At 36.9% G+C, this 12,467-nt stretch overlaps 1 protein-coding gene across 1 annotated transcript in view; it reads right to left on the reverse strand.

The window, feature by feature from the left end:
- Window positions 1-834: 834 nt before the first annotated feature.
- Window positions 835-12,467, reverse strand: part of LOC110168769 (voltage-dependent calcium channel subunit alpha-2/delta-2-like) — a 36,900-nt gene continuing 25,267 nt past the window's right edge. The window contains exons 18-38 of the mRNA XM_055160169.1: window positions 12,375-12,449; window positions 12,237-12,308; window positions 11,927-11,998; window positions 11,770-11,831; window positions 11,564-11,640; window positions 10,848-10,908; window positions 10,682-10,779; window positions 10,155-10,245; window positions 10,016-10,078; window positions 9,105-9,208; window positions 5,900-5,998; window positions 5,720-5,811; window positions 5,588-5,635; window positions 5,257-5,328; window positions 5,019-5,171; window positions 4,285-4,337; window positions 4,022-4,077; window positions 3,712-3,835; window positions 3,191-3,300; window positions 2,992-3,074; window positions 835-2,799 (exon numbers count right to left, since the gene is read on the reverse strand). Of these exons, the coding sequence (XP_055016144.1) occupies window positions 2,704-2,799; window positions 2,992-3,074; window positions 3,191-3,300; window positions 3,712-3,835; window positions 4,022-4,077; window positions 4,285-4,337; window positions 5,019-5,171; window positions 5,257-5,328; window positions 5,588-5,635; window positions 5,720-5,811; window positions 5,900-5,998; window positions 9,105-9,208; window positions 10,016-10,078; window positions 10,155-10,245; window positions 10,682-10,779; window positions 10,848-10,908; window positions 11,564-11,640; window positions 11,770-11,831; window positions 11,927-11,998; window positions 12,237-12,308; window positions 12,375-12,449 (1,761 nt within the window). The 3' untranslated portion in view covers window positions 835-2,703. The remainder of the gene's footprint in view (window positions 2,800-2,991; window positions 3,075-3,190; window positions 3,301-3,711; window positions 3,836-4,021; window positions 4,078-4,284; window positions 4,338-5,018; window positions 5,172-5,256; window positions 5,329-5,587; window positions 5,636-5,719; window positions 5,812-5,899; window positions 5,999-9,104; window positions 9,209-10,015; window positions 10,079-10,154; window positions 10,246-10,681; window positions 10,780-10,847; window positions 10,909-11,563; window positions 11,641-11,769; window positions 11,832-11,926; window positions 11,999-12,236; window positions 12,309-12,374; window positions 12,450-12,467) is intronic.

Genomic DNA, 12,467 nt, shown 5'->3' on the forward strand with positions numbered 1-12,467 from the left:
ACTACTCCAAGAATGACTTTGACCTCAGCATTTGTGGCTAGTAAACAGTTTATCAAAGCCCAATATTATGTAATTGGCTTCCAGTAAGTTCACACTGAGGTCTTCCAGGTGATCCGGAGTCACTATCATGCTTCATAAAGATGCACAACATTCAGTCAATCCTGTAGGAAATGATTCAGATACATAATGGTGTCCATGTGTGCTGTTGACTGATGCAGATGGACATAAGTGCTTTGATCAGGCCCAGCCACAGTGTGAGACAAACAGCACAAAGCAGAGGAGCAGGGTTCAAATGTAACTGTGAAGAAAAGGCAGTGCTCTGAGGACTTCAAGTTCATCTGTTTTTGTCCATTAGTTGAGCAGCTTTCTTCAGTCTGACCATAGACTTCAGTCTGTTAAGAGTCTTTGTTTTGGCCCCAGTGTTCATGCCTTTATAATGAGTGCAACAAGGCACTGCTGGACACCAGGCAGATGGAGAAAAACTGCTTTTTACAAAGATTTTCTAAAAATAGCATTTCAAAATATTATACACTTCTGTCTGCAGATTAACCTCAAAGGAAAATGACATCAGGGATGTTAAATCACTGTAGGAAGATGCAATCATATTGTGCATAACCTTTTAGATCAACTAGTATTTGGGTATGTTTAAAAAAAAAACAAGAAAGGCATATCTTTTGAGAAACACACACACACATATATATATATATATATATATATATATATATATATATATATATATATATATATATATATATATATATATATATATATATATATATATATATATATATACATATTTTTTTTTTTACATAAATGGGACCCTTGATTTTCTGTTCAATACTACAGAAATGAGAGGCCCCGCTTTATTGCTGCCATTTTACTGTAGTAAGCATAGTAAGCAGCTATTTTTTTAGTTTTGAAAAATGGCTATGCAACATATTTGAATCCTATTTTCTTAGTCATCTCAAGTAAATAAAGGCCTAAATACATCTCTGAGAAAAGAAAAGAAGAAGAAAGCCACAAGGTTAAGAAGCTCATAAAAGTACATTTTTCATAATATGTCTTATTTAATATTGTTAACAATTAGAATATGTGCTGCATTCTTAGAGATTATTGTGTATTCTCTGGAATGTTTTTATGCATTTCTTTATAGGAGAGATATGCATTAGAAAGGTAACACACCCCCCACAGTGATTCAACAGGTTCAAATAGACAGTTGTGTCCACAGACGTCATAGAATCACATATTAGTAACAAATGCATTGGTAACACTGAAGCTGTCCAGAAGCTACATTCCTCATACACAGGCATACATATTATGTGCATTATTCAAATAGGGCTGATACAAACAAGGACAGAGGGCTTTCCAGTGACAAAGTATATTACATACAGAATAGGAGTAATAGAAGTTTTACTGCAGAGAGAGAAAACAATGTTAATGCTCATTGTTCTTGAAAATAAATTTAAGATTCAGTGAAAAAACAAACATCTAGTTGTTTTCTGTCTTTGCAAACCTACTCTAATTTGGCCTTACACTGACTTGGCCTTTGCAGATGTTAGAATACTTCTACAATTACAATCAATTATTGTTATTACTCAAAAATAGCTGTATTTCACAAACACACTGACTTGTTGCGTAAAGCCTCATATGCAACTAAATATTTAATAACATTGGAAATGCGGAAGACCAAAGCAAGTCTCTATGGAAGCATTTTTCAAATTTAAAAGAGTAATTTCTCTAAAACTAACAAAACTAGGTTTTGACACTGATATGTCTCACGAATCTTGCTTAAGGTCAAATATTGGCATTTTAAACCATGATTTTTCATCAAAGTGCTCTGGGAACATTTGTTTAATTGGGATCACTGTTAGAGGAAGCCTACATTTGATAGAATCAGGGTTGTGTTGTGTCAAACAGACTTCACAGCACTGGCAAAGGTCACACGCAGATGAAAGGACACTGAGGAAAATGTTAAGGCCCAGATCTACTGTGGTGCAAAGCTTCAAGGGGAGAAAGCAGATGTAAAAATAAAAAGGAATGCAAATAATTCAACAAAAGTTAAAAAGCAGCATTTTGAAAAACATGCAAACAAATTTAGTGACTTTTCCACACCTCTGGTACCAAGCATTGTGCTCATCCATTTCAAAAAGATCTAATCTGTGCTGCACAATACCCAAGAGCTGTGATTCCCAACTTAGGAGTCCATACTAGATAGCTTGAATTTTAAGGAAATAATGACATTTAATGATAATTGAGTTTTTAATTTAATGGTGATTATTTATAATCCATTATTATTATTATTATTATTATTATTATTATTATTATTATTATTATTATTATTATGTAATATCTACTGGTGAATGGGAGCCATTGAGAAAATGGTAGGGAACCACAGGCCTAGAGTTTTGGGCTGCAATACATATTTTGGGCACTTTGAAGTTTATGCCCACTCCTTACCCCATTTCATTGTGTACAGCTGTCACGTCCAGTAAAATCTATAGGCAAAAAAATTACCTCTCAATGCATCAAAGCTTCATTAAATGATACCTTCAATAGAAGTTCATGCTTCAACACTCACTCCAGGCCAATACAAAAGCAATAAGGCAAATTTACTATTAAAACACAACTGAGCTTTTTCAAAAATGTTAAAAATTCCTTTGAGTTGATGAGTAGATCTGAGCCTTGTGTAGAATGACAGGTTGGTTATAGTCTGAGATAGAGGAGAGGCAGAGTGAGTGGAGCCAGCAGTCCAACAGAGGGTCTCAGAAAATGGCCCCTTCCACACTCAGATGTGTTTTCCTGCAACAACAAAATTATTTTCTTAAGTTTAATGAAAACAAGTATGAAAACTGTGACATTTATCAAATAATATACAATTGTTTTTGGGGTTTATTGCTGGTGACCAGGAGAGCAAAATTGTCTTAAAAATAATGCTACTATGCTATGATCAAATCAGATTGCATTGAGTCAGCACATTTTCATTGCACTTACTAAGGCACTGTAGTCAAAGCAGGATGTGGGGCCTTTCCGATATCGTGCGTTGCTTAGGACTTCACATGGATTTTCCTCCCGAACTGTTCACATTGAGTTAGGGATGATGTCTAAGAAACTGTCAACGTGATGGATGATCTGTCCATTGTCAGCACATATGAGCTCAATGAAAAACATAAATCCTGAGTTTGAAGGATACACTCGGTGCGGACCTGGGTTAACCTCTCGATCTCACATGACGTACACGGCAGAGTCTCCGCCACTACGAACAATAGGTTGGTGTTTTCTATTCTCTTCGCATGGATCAACCTGCAACCAGATAGAAATCAATACTAATACAACAAGGATTTTAAAGGCATACTTGAAAATAAAGTTATTTTTGCTGAGTAATGGGTCAATGAAGAAAAGATGTCCAATCAGTATACCTGCAAAGATATTAGCTACAACCACTAGAGGTCAGTAAGGAACATCATATTACCCAATTGATAAACTAAAACTAAACACTGAAATAAAAGTGCAATAAGTAACTTTTCTGGAACGGGGTCTGTCTCCATGGAGATATAATTGCTTTTCTTCAGATGTTCCATGGTGTGACATAGAAATTTATCTATTTTTATTTTTATTTTTTTAAACTGTAGGTGTAGATAATGCAGTTTTACTGTAATTGCATAATATATTAATCTCTGAACTAGAGGACTGCTCAAAGACAGCAGTACACACCGGGAGCAGTTGCCACAGTCCTGCAGCACGTTGTACATGTTGGTTGTGTTGGTGAAGTAGAACTGACTCTGGATGGTCACACAGCTGCTTGTCTTTGCCTCAAAACCATCCACCAGCAAGTCATCTACAAGACAGCCATGTTTACATTAGACCTGTGTTTTGTAGAATCACACTGAATTCCATTTTGGTTTAGCCCATGTTTCAAATTAGTATAATAATTGTGTACTCCTTGTTAAGCTGTAACTGTGAACAAATTTGAGCACTATAGGAATCTTAAAAAATATTTAACCATTACCAAAATATATTTTACCTTGATAAAGCCAGCTGTTGTATGCCAGTCCATATAGGAGCTGCTGTATCACAGACCTAAAAAAAAGCATTGCATCATTATGAAGAAAATACATCTTGGATATATCAATAAAAGAAAAACGTGGCAGAGCACTGGACTGTAATAAAAGGGAAGGAGAGGAGCAGATGCCTGAGTCATGTGCACAGTTTGAACACAGTTGAGATTGCTGTGAGGAGCACTTGGAGCTGCTGTGATCATATGATTTGAATGTTACACAGTCTCACCATGCCACTGTGGAGGTCCACCAGGCCAAGCTCAGGAGGTCAGCTATGGACGGCTGCAAAGAAAACACACGGTAAAGAATACATGAGCTAAATAGGCACAAATAGATTAGGCAATAACCACTGAAAGTACACCAAGACAAAATGAATCAAAATGAATGATATTCAAATACTAATCAATATGGAAACCAGTGACAAAAATAAAAACTAATTTGAACAAGTCTTGATACTGAAGAAAAATAATGAATCTTTATCAGAACTAATATAGGACCACGTTGTAAGAAACAACAATTATTTTTTGTTGAAGATTACTTAAAAATAATACTACTACTAATTTAAAATTGTGTTTTTCTTAGTATTCCTTAGTTGTGTTTTAGCTGTATAATTTTGTGCCAAAGTGTTGCAGAGTACATTGTACATTGCGGTACAAAAATCTAAATCATGAAAATAATCTTGTATGCAGCCAGTAAAATGTATGAACCAAATGTGTTTCAATGTGTTTATAATAAAGTATGTATTTGCTTATATTGTGTCTCTCTCACTCCTGATCGTTACACCTGTTAGTAGGTTTTGATGTCTATTGGTGAAAGCATTTCATAGCAGTGTCCCAGTGGTCTATATTAGCTGGTTCAAGGGATGGGCAGTGTTTTAATGAGGTCTTGTCCAGTAACATCATGAGCACTATTATTGGGGGTGATGATAATGCCATGTCAAATCAAAAGGCTATTGAATCTCACCACAAAAAATCTCCTCGGTGCTGCCCCCGTGTGACTGCTGCTGATAGGCTCACAGGCAGACTGATACTGAAACGACTGCCTCCGAAAGTAGATGGAGTTGTTGAACAGAGCATACATCAAATAAGGGTCCACGTCTCCAAAGAAAAGCCCCATCTGAGATTAATAAAGACAATAGTATGAAGTGTGCAATGTTGAAACAGCACCTCCTGGTGGATAGACATGGGCTTAACAGACTGACCTTTTTCCAGTGGTCTCTCTGATTTGACATGACCAGAAAGCCACCATCATCAATGAGATAACAGAGGAGATCCTAAAGACAAAGACCGATGAACACTCCATGTTAACAGATATTAAGGTCACTCTGTGCATTGTGCTGCAATTATTATATATATCTCGAATAGAAATATTGAATAGTATTTGAATGTGTTACAGTAATTTCTGATGGGGGTTCAGCCACTTGCTTGTCTGCTTTGGTGGCAATATTCGATAATATGATGTTAATGCCATTTCAATATAATTGTAAATCGACTTATTATTACTACTAATTTGTCTAGTAAAATTATTCTTACATCTGTGTTGGCTTCACAGTCCATTTCACAGATCCTGGATGGTCCACACTGCAACATTAGGGACCAGAGTCATATTTGGCTCTAGGGAAACTCAAAGCATCAATAGTAATTTTTTAAAATATTGTTTTGTACCTTGTGTGAACCTTGCCGTCCATCAGACACATTACTGGCTAAGATCTTGAACTTATCCACCCAGGCTTCCAGGTCCAATTTCACTCCCACCACTAAAGACATTCTTAGTGTTAGTTTTAGGGAAAAAAATATCACAATTATAATACAATTACAATACAATTATAATTTCAGTTCTCCTACCTGCAGGCTTGAGAATTTTCCCTCCCAAATTAACCTCAACGGCCGAGCTAACCAGGATACCAACAGTGCCATTTTCTCCACCGATTATGTCGTCTAAAGCTGTTGAGGAACATTGCATTATTTTATATATAAATGTGTTTCTCACCTTCCACGGTGGTTGGTCTCTCTCACCCTCATCCAGCTCGGGTCCTCTACCAGAGGCCTGGCAGCCTGAGAGTTCTGCGCAGTATCTTTGCTGTTCCTAGTACTGCACTTTCCTGGACTGAGATGTCAGTTGTTTTTCCCCATTGTATCCATCCGTATCTTATCCTATGCTTATTCTATCCTATCCGTACGGATACTTGTCTATTACTATGCTAAAAACTGTAATTAATTAATTATGAGATCTGAATGTTTATCCATTATTTGGAGCCCAAAACTGTTTGTTGTAAACGAGGAAATCTGAACATAATAACCTACTCACAGTCTGACCTGGTTTTAGTCCTGAGACCTCTTTTAGCCTACAAATTTGCACGAAGTTCAGCAAAGAACCTTGGTGTTTTTTTATGGACTCTCTTTTAAACTTTGACAAACAGATCGCAAATGTTGTTAAAACTAGCTTTTTTTCTTTAACTCAGACAAATTGCGAAATTTAAAACCAATCCTATCATTCAACCTAACCTTGAAACAATCATTCACGCCTTTGTAACAAATAGACTGGACTAAACTTGTAATGCACTATATTCAGGCCTCCCACAATCCTCCATCAACAGGTTACAGTTAATTCAAAATGCTGCTGCCAGACGCTCACCGGTTCCAAAAAGAGAGACCATATTACACCCATCCTAGCCCAACTCCACTGGTTACCTGTTAAATACAGAATTGATTTTAAAATTTTATTATTTGTTTTTAAATCACTTAACTCACTTGCGCCACAATACATCACTGATCTTTTAACCCCCCACACAGCCTCTCGGTCTCTCAGGTCAAACTCGCTCAACCTTCTGTCCATCCCACCATCCCGCCTCAAAACCAGGGGAGGCCGAGCCTTCTCTGTTGTTGCCCCCAAGCTTTGGAATTCCCTCTCTCTTCCCCTGAGATCTTGCTCCTCCCTATCTGACTTTAAAACCCTCCTAAAAACACATTTTTTCAAGATGGCATTTAACAGCCCATGAGCTCTATTTTAAACTATTATTTTTATGCATCAAGTAACTCGTCTATGTAATATTTTATATTTGTGTTAGTGTTTTCATTATGTTGTGTTTCACGCTGTAAAGCACTTTGGTGCAACTTGTTATGGTTGTTTTTAAATGTGCTATATAAATAAAATGACTTGACTTGACTAGTTTAGTCCTGGAATGGATTAATCCTGGTTTTAGTCCTGGTGTTAGTCCTGGTTTAGACCTGGTTTTAGTCCTGGTTTAGACCTGGTTTAGACCTACTTTAGTCCTAGTTTAGTCCTGGAATGGATTAATCCTGGTTTTAGTCCTGGTGTTAGTTCTGGTTTAGTCCTGGTTTAGACCTGGTTTAGTCCTGGTGTTAGTCCTGGTGTTAGTCCTGGTTTAGTCCTGGTTTAGACCTGGTTTAGTCCTGGTTTAGTCCTGGTTTAGTCCTGGTTTAGACCTGGTTTAGACCTGGTTTTAGTTCTGATTTAGTCCTGGTTTAGTCCTGGTTTAGAGACGCACAGGAGGAAGCGCGGTTTACGCCGCGTACGCGAGAAAACACGACCCACACGCGGCTCACGGGAGCACGTCGGTGTCCGCGCAGTGTCTACGGAAGGAAACGTGGTCCGCGCGTTCTCAGGTTAATGACGATGATGAAGGTGTGTGTTTGTGTTTGTGTGTATTTGTGTTTGTGTTTATTTGTGTGTGTTTGTGTGCGTGTCCCCTCATGTGCAGGTTGTTTTCAGGCGATATTATATTTGTTATTTTCTTTTATATTTCACGTCGGGACAATAATTTCCAAGACACGAATGTGTTTTTACCTGTGCGCTGCTGACTCTGTTCTACTGGCTCTTCGACCTCGTCCATTGTGCGACTGATGCAGCCAACGTTAACATTACGTTTACTTACGCTGTTACTGCGCCTGTTTTGTGTGGCTTTCCGGCAATGAGTGGAATTACCGAAATAAAAAAATGTATAAATGTGTTTTGTGTGTGTGTGTTGTTGTCCCAACAACACATAAAAACAGGTTTTATAATAAAGAAACTCACATACAGAAACACTAAAGTTAGAGATTAACGCGATTAAAAAACATAACGCGCTAAATATGACTGTAATTAATTAATCGCAATTAACGCGATAATTTGACACCCCTAATATATATATATATATATATATATATATATATATATATATATATATATGTGTGTGTGTGTGTGTGTGTGTGTGTGTATATATATATATATATATATATACACTATATATATATATACTTCCACAGTGGTAGGTCTCTCTCACCCACATTCAGCTCGGGTCCTCTACCAGAGGCCTGGGAGTTTGAGAGTTCTGTGCAGTATCTTTGCTGTCCCCAGTACTGCACTTTTCTGGACTGAGATGTCCATTGTTTTTCCTGGTATCTGTTGTAGCTACTCTACCAGTTTGGGGGTTACAGCCCCAAGTGCCCCGATCACCACAGGCACCACTGATGCCTTCAATTTCCAGGCTCTCTCCAGCTCCTCCTTGAGCCCCTGGTATTTCTCTAGTTTCTCGTGTTCCTTTTTCCTGATATTGCGATGTCCACCACCATGGGTCTGCTCTGTTTCTTATCCACCACCATGTCTGGTTGGTTTGCCATCAGCATCCTGTACGTCTGTATCTGGAAGTCCCACAGGATCTTGGCTTGGTCGTTCTCCACAACCTTTGGAGGTGTTTCCCACCTTGATCCTGGGGTCTCCAGCCCGTACTCTGCACAAATGTTTCTGTACACTATGCCCACCCCTTGGTTATGTCGCTCCATGTATGCTTTCCCTGCCAGCATCTTACACCCCGCAGTTATGTGCTGGACTGTCTCATTAGCCTCTTTGCACAGCCTACACCGTGTATATATATATATATATATATATATATATATATATATATATATATATATATATATATATATATATATATATATATATATATATATATATGTACACATATATACACACACACACACACACACACACACATACATATATATACATACACACACACTTGAAATGTTATTTTGCTGCAAAAGTACTCACAGGATCTCTGCGGGGCTCTGAACATGTAGCCTTTGTTGTCGAGACTTCTTCTGTAGAAATTTGAATTGAACGGCTCCGGATCCTCTTCCCACATGTCGGCAGCACTGTAACATATGTGATGGGTTACTGTTATTTTTATCTTTTAAAAAATTAGACTTTATTACCACCAAATTGGTTTTGTTTGGATTTTTTGTTTTCAACTGGTTAGAATGATCTTTTATTAGATGCAGAAACTCATTTGGTCAGTCATCATTCTCCTACAGAGGCCTTAAGCCTCTGGAACACCCTCCCACATGAAATTTGATCATGTATAAATTATAAAATGTTTGCAGGCCTGGCCAAACAATGGCTTTTAACCAAACAAACCTGTACACATTAATCTGCCCTGTGTCAATGCAGCAATATGAACTGTAAATATGTAAATAGTGGATAGATGTAATGACTGAAATTGAAGAAGACTGAATAGGACTAGTTTTACTTATTGACTGAATATACATTGTATTTTATTGGCATATACGCCATTTATGACATCAACCTGTCCAGGGACTGAAGGTGGAAATTAGCAATTTTGCTATAACCTAGCACAAACATATGACTTCTTTGTGTAGTTCAATGTTTTTATGTGCCTATAGTGCCTGATAAATAAACAAATACATAAACTAATCTCTGGTTATTAGTAACTAATTGTCAATCCAAGTAGTACAATTATTTCTTTCTCAAGAGATTCTTATTTCTTTTACAGCCACTTTCACACATAGTTTAATTATTTCATGATCATTTTTATACACAATGATTTTCAACCCACCTCACCTCTCTATATAAAAATATAATGATAAATGCATACAGTAGGCTATACTTGTGCAAAATATAACATTGTGTAATAGATGTAATTTGCTGTTTTTGACACTCACATATTGGGAAACACCCGAGTTATTCCTCCATCTGTGGATGCAAATACTGCTAGGAATCCATACCTGCAACAATAAAAACAAAAAGTGCTATTTGCTCTGTTAAGTATTTTTGTAATGTCGCGGAATGATGTAAACATACGAGGTGAGGTCTTTGTTTTTCCACACTCGTGAAGCCAGTTGCCCAATGATCCGGGAGTCAAGGATCAGATTATGGATTAGGTCTTGGTCGCCTGAGATAAAGCCAAACACACACCCATTGTCACAGTTTCACAGTTTCTTTTAAAATAATAAAAGTAAATGGTCACATTTTTATATAGTGCTTTTCCACCTTCATGGAACTCAAAGCACTTTACATCAAGGAACCACTCACCCATTCACACACTCATTCATACACCAGTGTACACCGACACTAGGGGCGAGGTGGGTTAAGAGTCTTGCCCAAGGACACAATGACAATTTATGTCTTCATTCATCAATTTAATAACAAAATAATAAGAAAAGCACAAACCCCCCAAACACTGATGTACAATATACTAGTGTAGTATAGCATATACATTTACACAGTATACTATAGTAGCATGCACATAGATATAAATATAATACATAATAACAAATAATGCTAATTAACAGTGCAAAGTAATATATTGTTGTTGTTTTTTTACTCACACTCATCTGACTCAGGAGAGATATCGATGATGAGAGAGAGAAAGTTCTGCAGAAACTGTGTATTGTTATCAGAAAGATGCAGACGTTTGCAGTATTCCCTGAAAACACAAGAAATGCTTTAGAAAATGTGCAGTGACTCCAAACTGCTGAAGCGGTACAAGCTCACCTCGGGGCCAAGAACACGTGTCCCGAAGACTCATACGAACTGGGAAGCAGCGACTGCATGTCTAGGGTTCACACAAGGAGAAAATGCATTTATGTGTATAGAAATGTGTTTTGAATCTTATTAATTGTTGTATCAACTCTTTATAATGTTGTATATAATTTATAATGTCTTTAAGTGTTTTACTTCTGTGTAACATTTTGAGATTTGCTAAAGGTCCTACATTACACAAAATTGATTCTTGTGAGCTTCTAGCCACGTTATAAAGTTACCTCCTCAAAAAACATACCCGGAGTTGTGTTTGTTTCCATCACACATGTTTGATTAATCCTGGTTTATTAGTCTATCTGCATCTCCAAACCTCAAAATGCTGTTTCATCTTGTTATGTTATGAAGCACTAGTTTTCAAGTTACCAGCTACCGTTTACCTTTTGTTCAGTAGAGATTGGTAATTTTAGAGCTGAAATTATCCAAATGATTATGGTGAAGTTGTGTGGACCTTAAAAACTCAATAGAGAGCTTATTGTATTACCACATGACATCACAAAGTGGAACAGAGTGCTTTCTGTTTGAAAGAAGAACTCAGCCTAAATATGCAAGACCTGTGTGTTAAACATGTGTGAATGAAACAAAACAAAACTCTAGGTATGTTTTTGATGAGGAAATAACATTGTAACAGATCGGAAAATAGGTGTTCTTTGCTATTACTGCATTCTTACATTGAAGCTGCAGCATCACATCACTGAGGTCGGCTTGGATGTAATATTCATTGTAAGGCGGTAATACCAAGCCCAAACTGCAGAGCATGCCATCCCAACAGGAACAGGAAAACAAATAAAACACACACACAAAGAAAATATTACATTTTTTTGTATTCTAAAATATTTCCTTTATTTAAAAAGGTCCGATAAATTGATTCACTTACCTGTAATCTGTCCCATTAATTGGAGCCCAGGTATAGCCCCTGTACACATCATCAATGTATTGCTACAACAACAATAATACGTTATTTTTTGTTTTTCCTTGTTTTAGTGACCATACTTCAAAGTTGAGTTTTAATCATTTCTTAGTTTAAGACTTGCCTCATCAATTGACTTTAGAAGTGTTTTGATTTGCATTTCACCTGGATGTCCATCAATCATTTGTCTCCGAATCTAGAAAACATGAATGTAGTCACATGTACACACAAGCTGTTTAACAGGCCTATTGGTATTAATTATAATACACAATTTACATAACTTTTCTTAAAGTTGCATAGAGAAAAAATATATATAAATTATAGGTCAATTACCTTATAAAAAAACAAAGTAAAACTAAGAACACAAACAGCCTGAAGCCCATTTATTAATTTATTTAATTTATCTTCTTAGACAGTTGGTTGCAGGCTTTTACCTCCTCTTTGTTGCTATCCTCTACTTCAGCATCCAGGAAGTCCAAAGTAACAGGCTCAGGTAGGTTCACAAGCTGATACAAACAAAATCAGATCATTGCTAAAATTGAAAAGTAGTAAGAATGTGGATTATAACTTACCTTGGGTTGGAGATTGGGGTGGAGCAGGAGATACCCATTTGGATCAATAGCAAATATGTAGCCATTTGCTCCCAGCTGTCAGAAATAACAGAA

The sequence above is a fragment of the Boleophthalmus pectinirostris genome, unplaced genomic scaffold, assembly GCF_026225935.1.
Source record: "Boleophthalmus pectinirostris isolate CB_2022bp ecotype Guang Dong unplaced genomic scaffold, ASM2622593v1 HiC_scaffold_3, whole genome shotgun sequence".
Taxonomy (NCBI): Eukaryota; Metazoa; Chordata; class Actinopteri; order Gobiiformes; family Gobiidae; genus Boleophthalmus; species Boleophthalmus pectinirostris.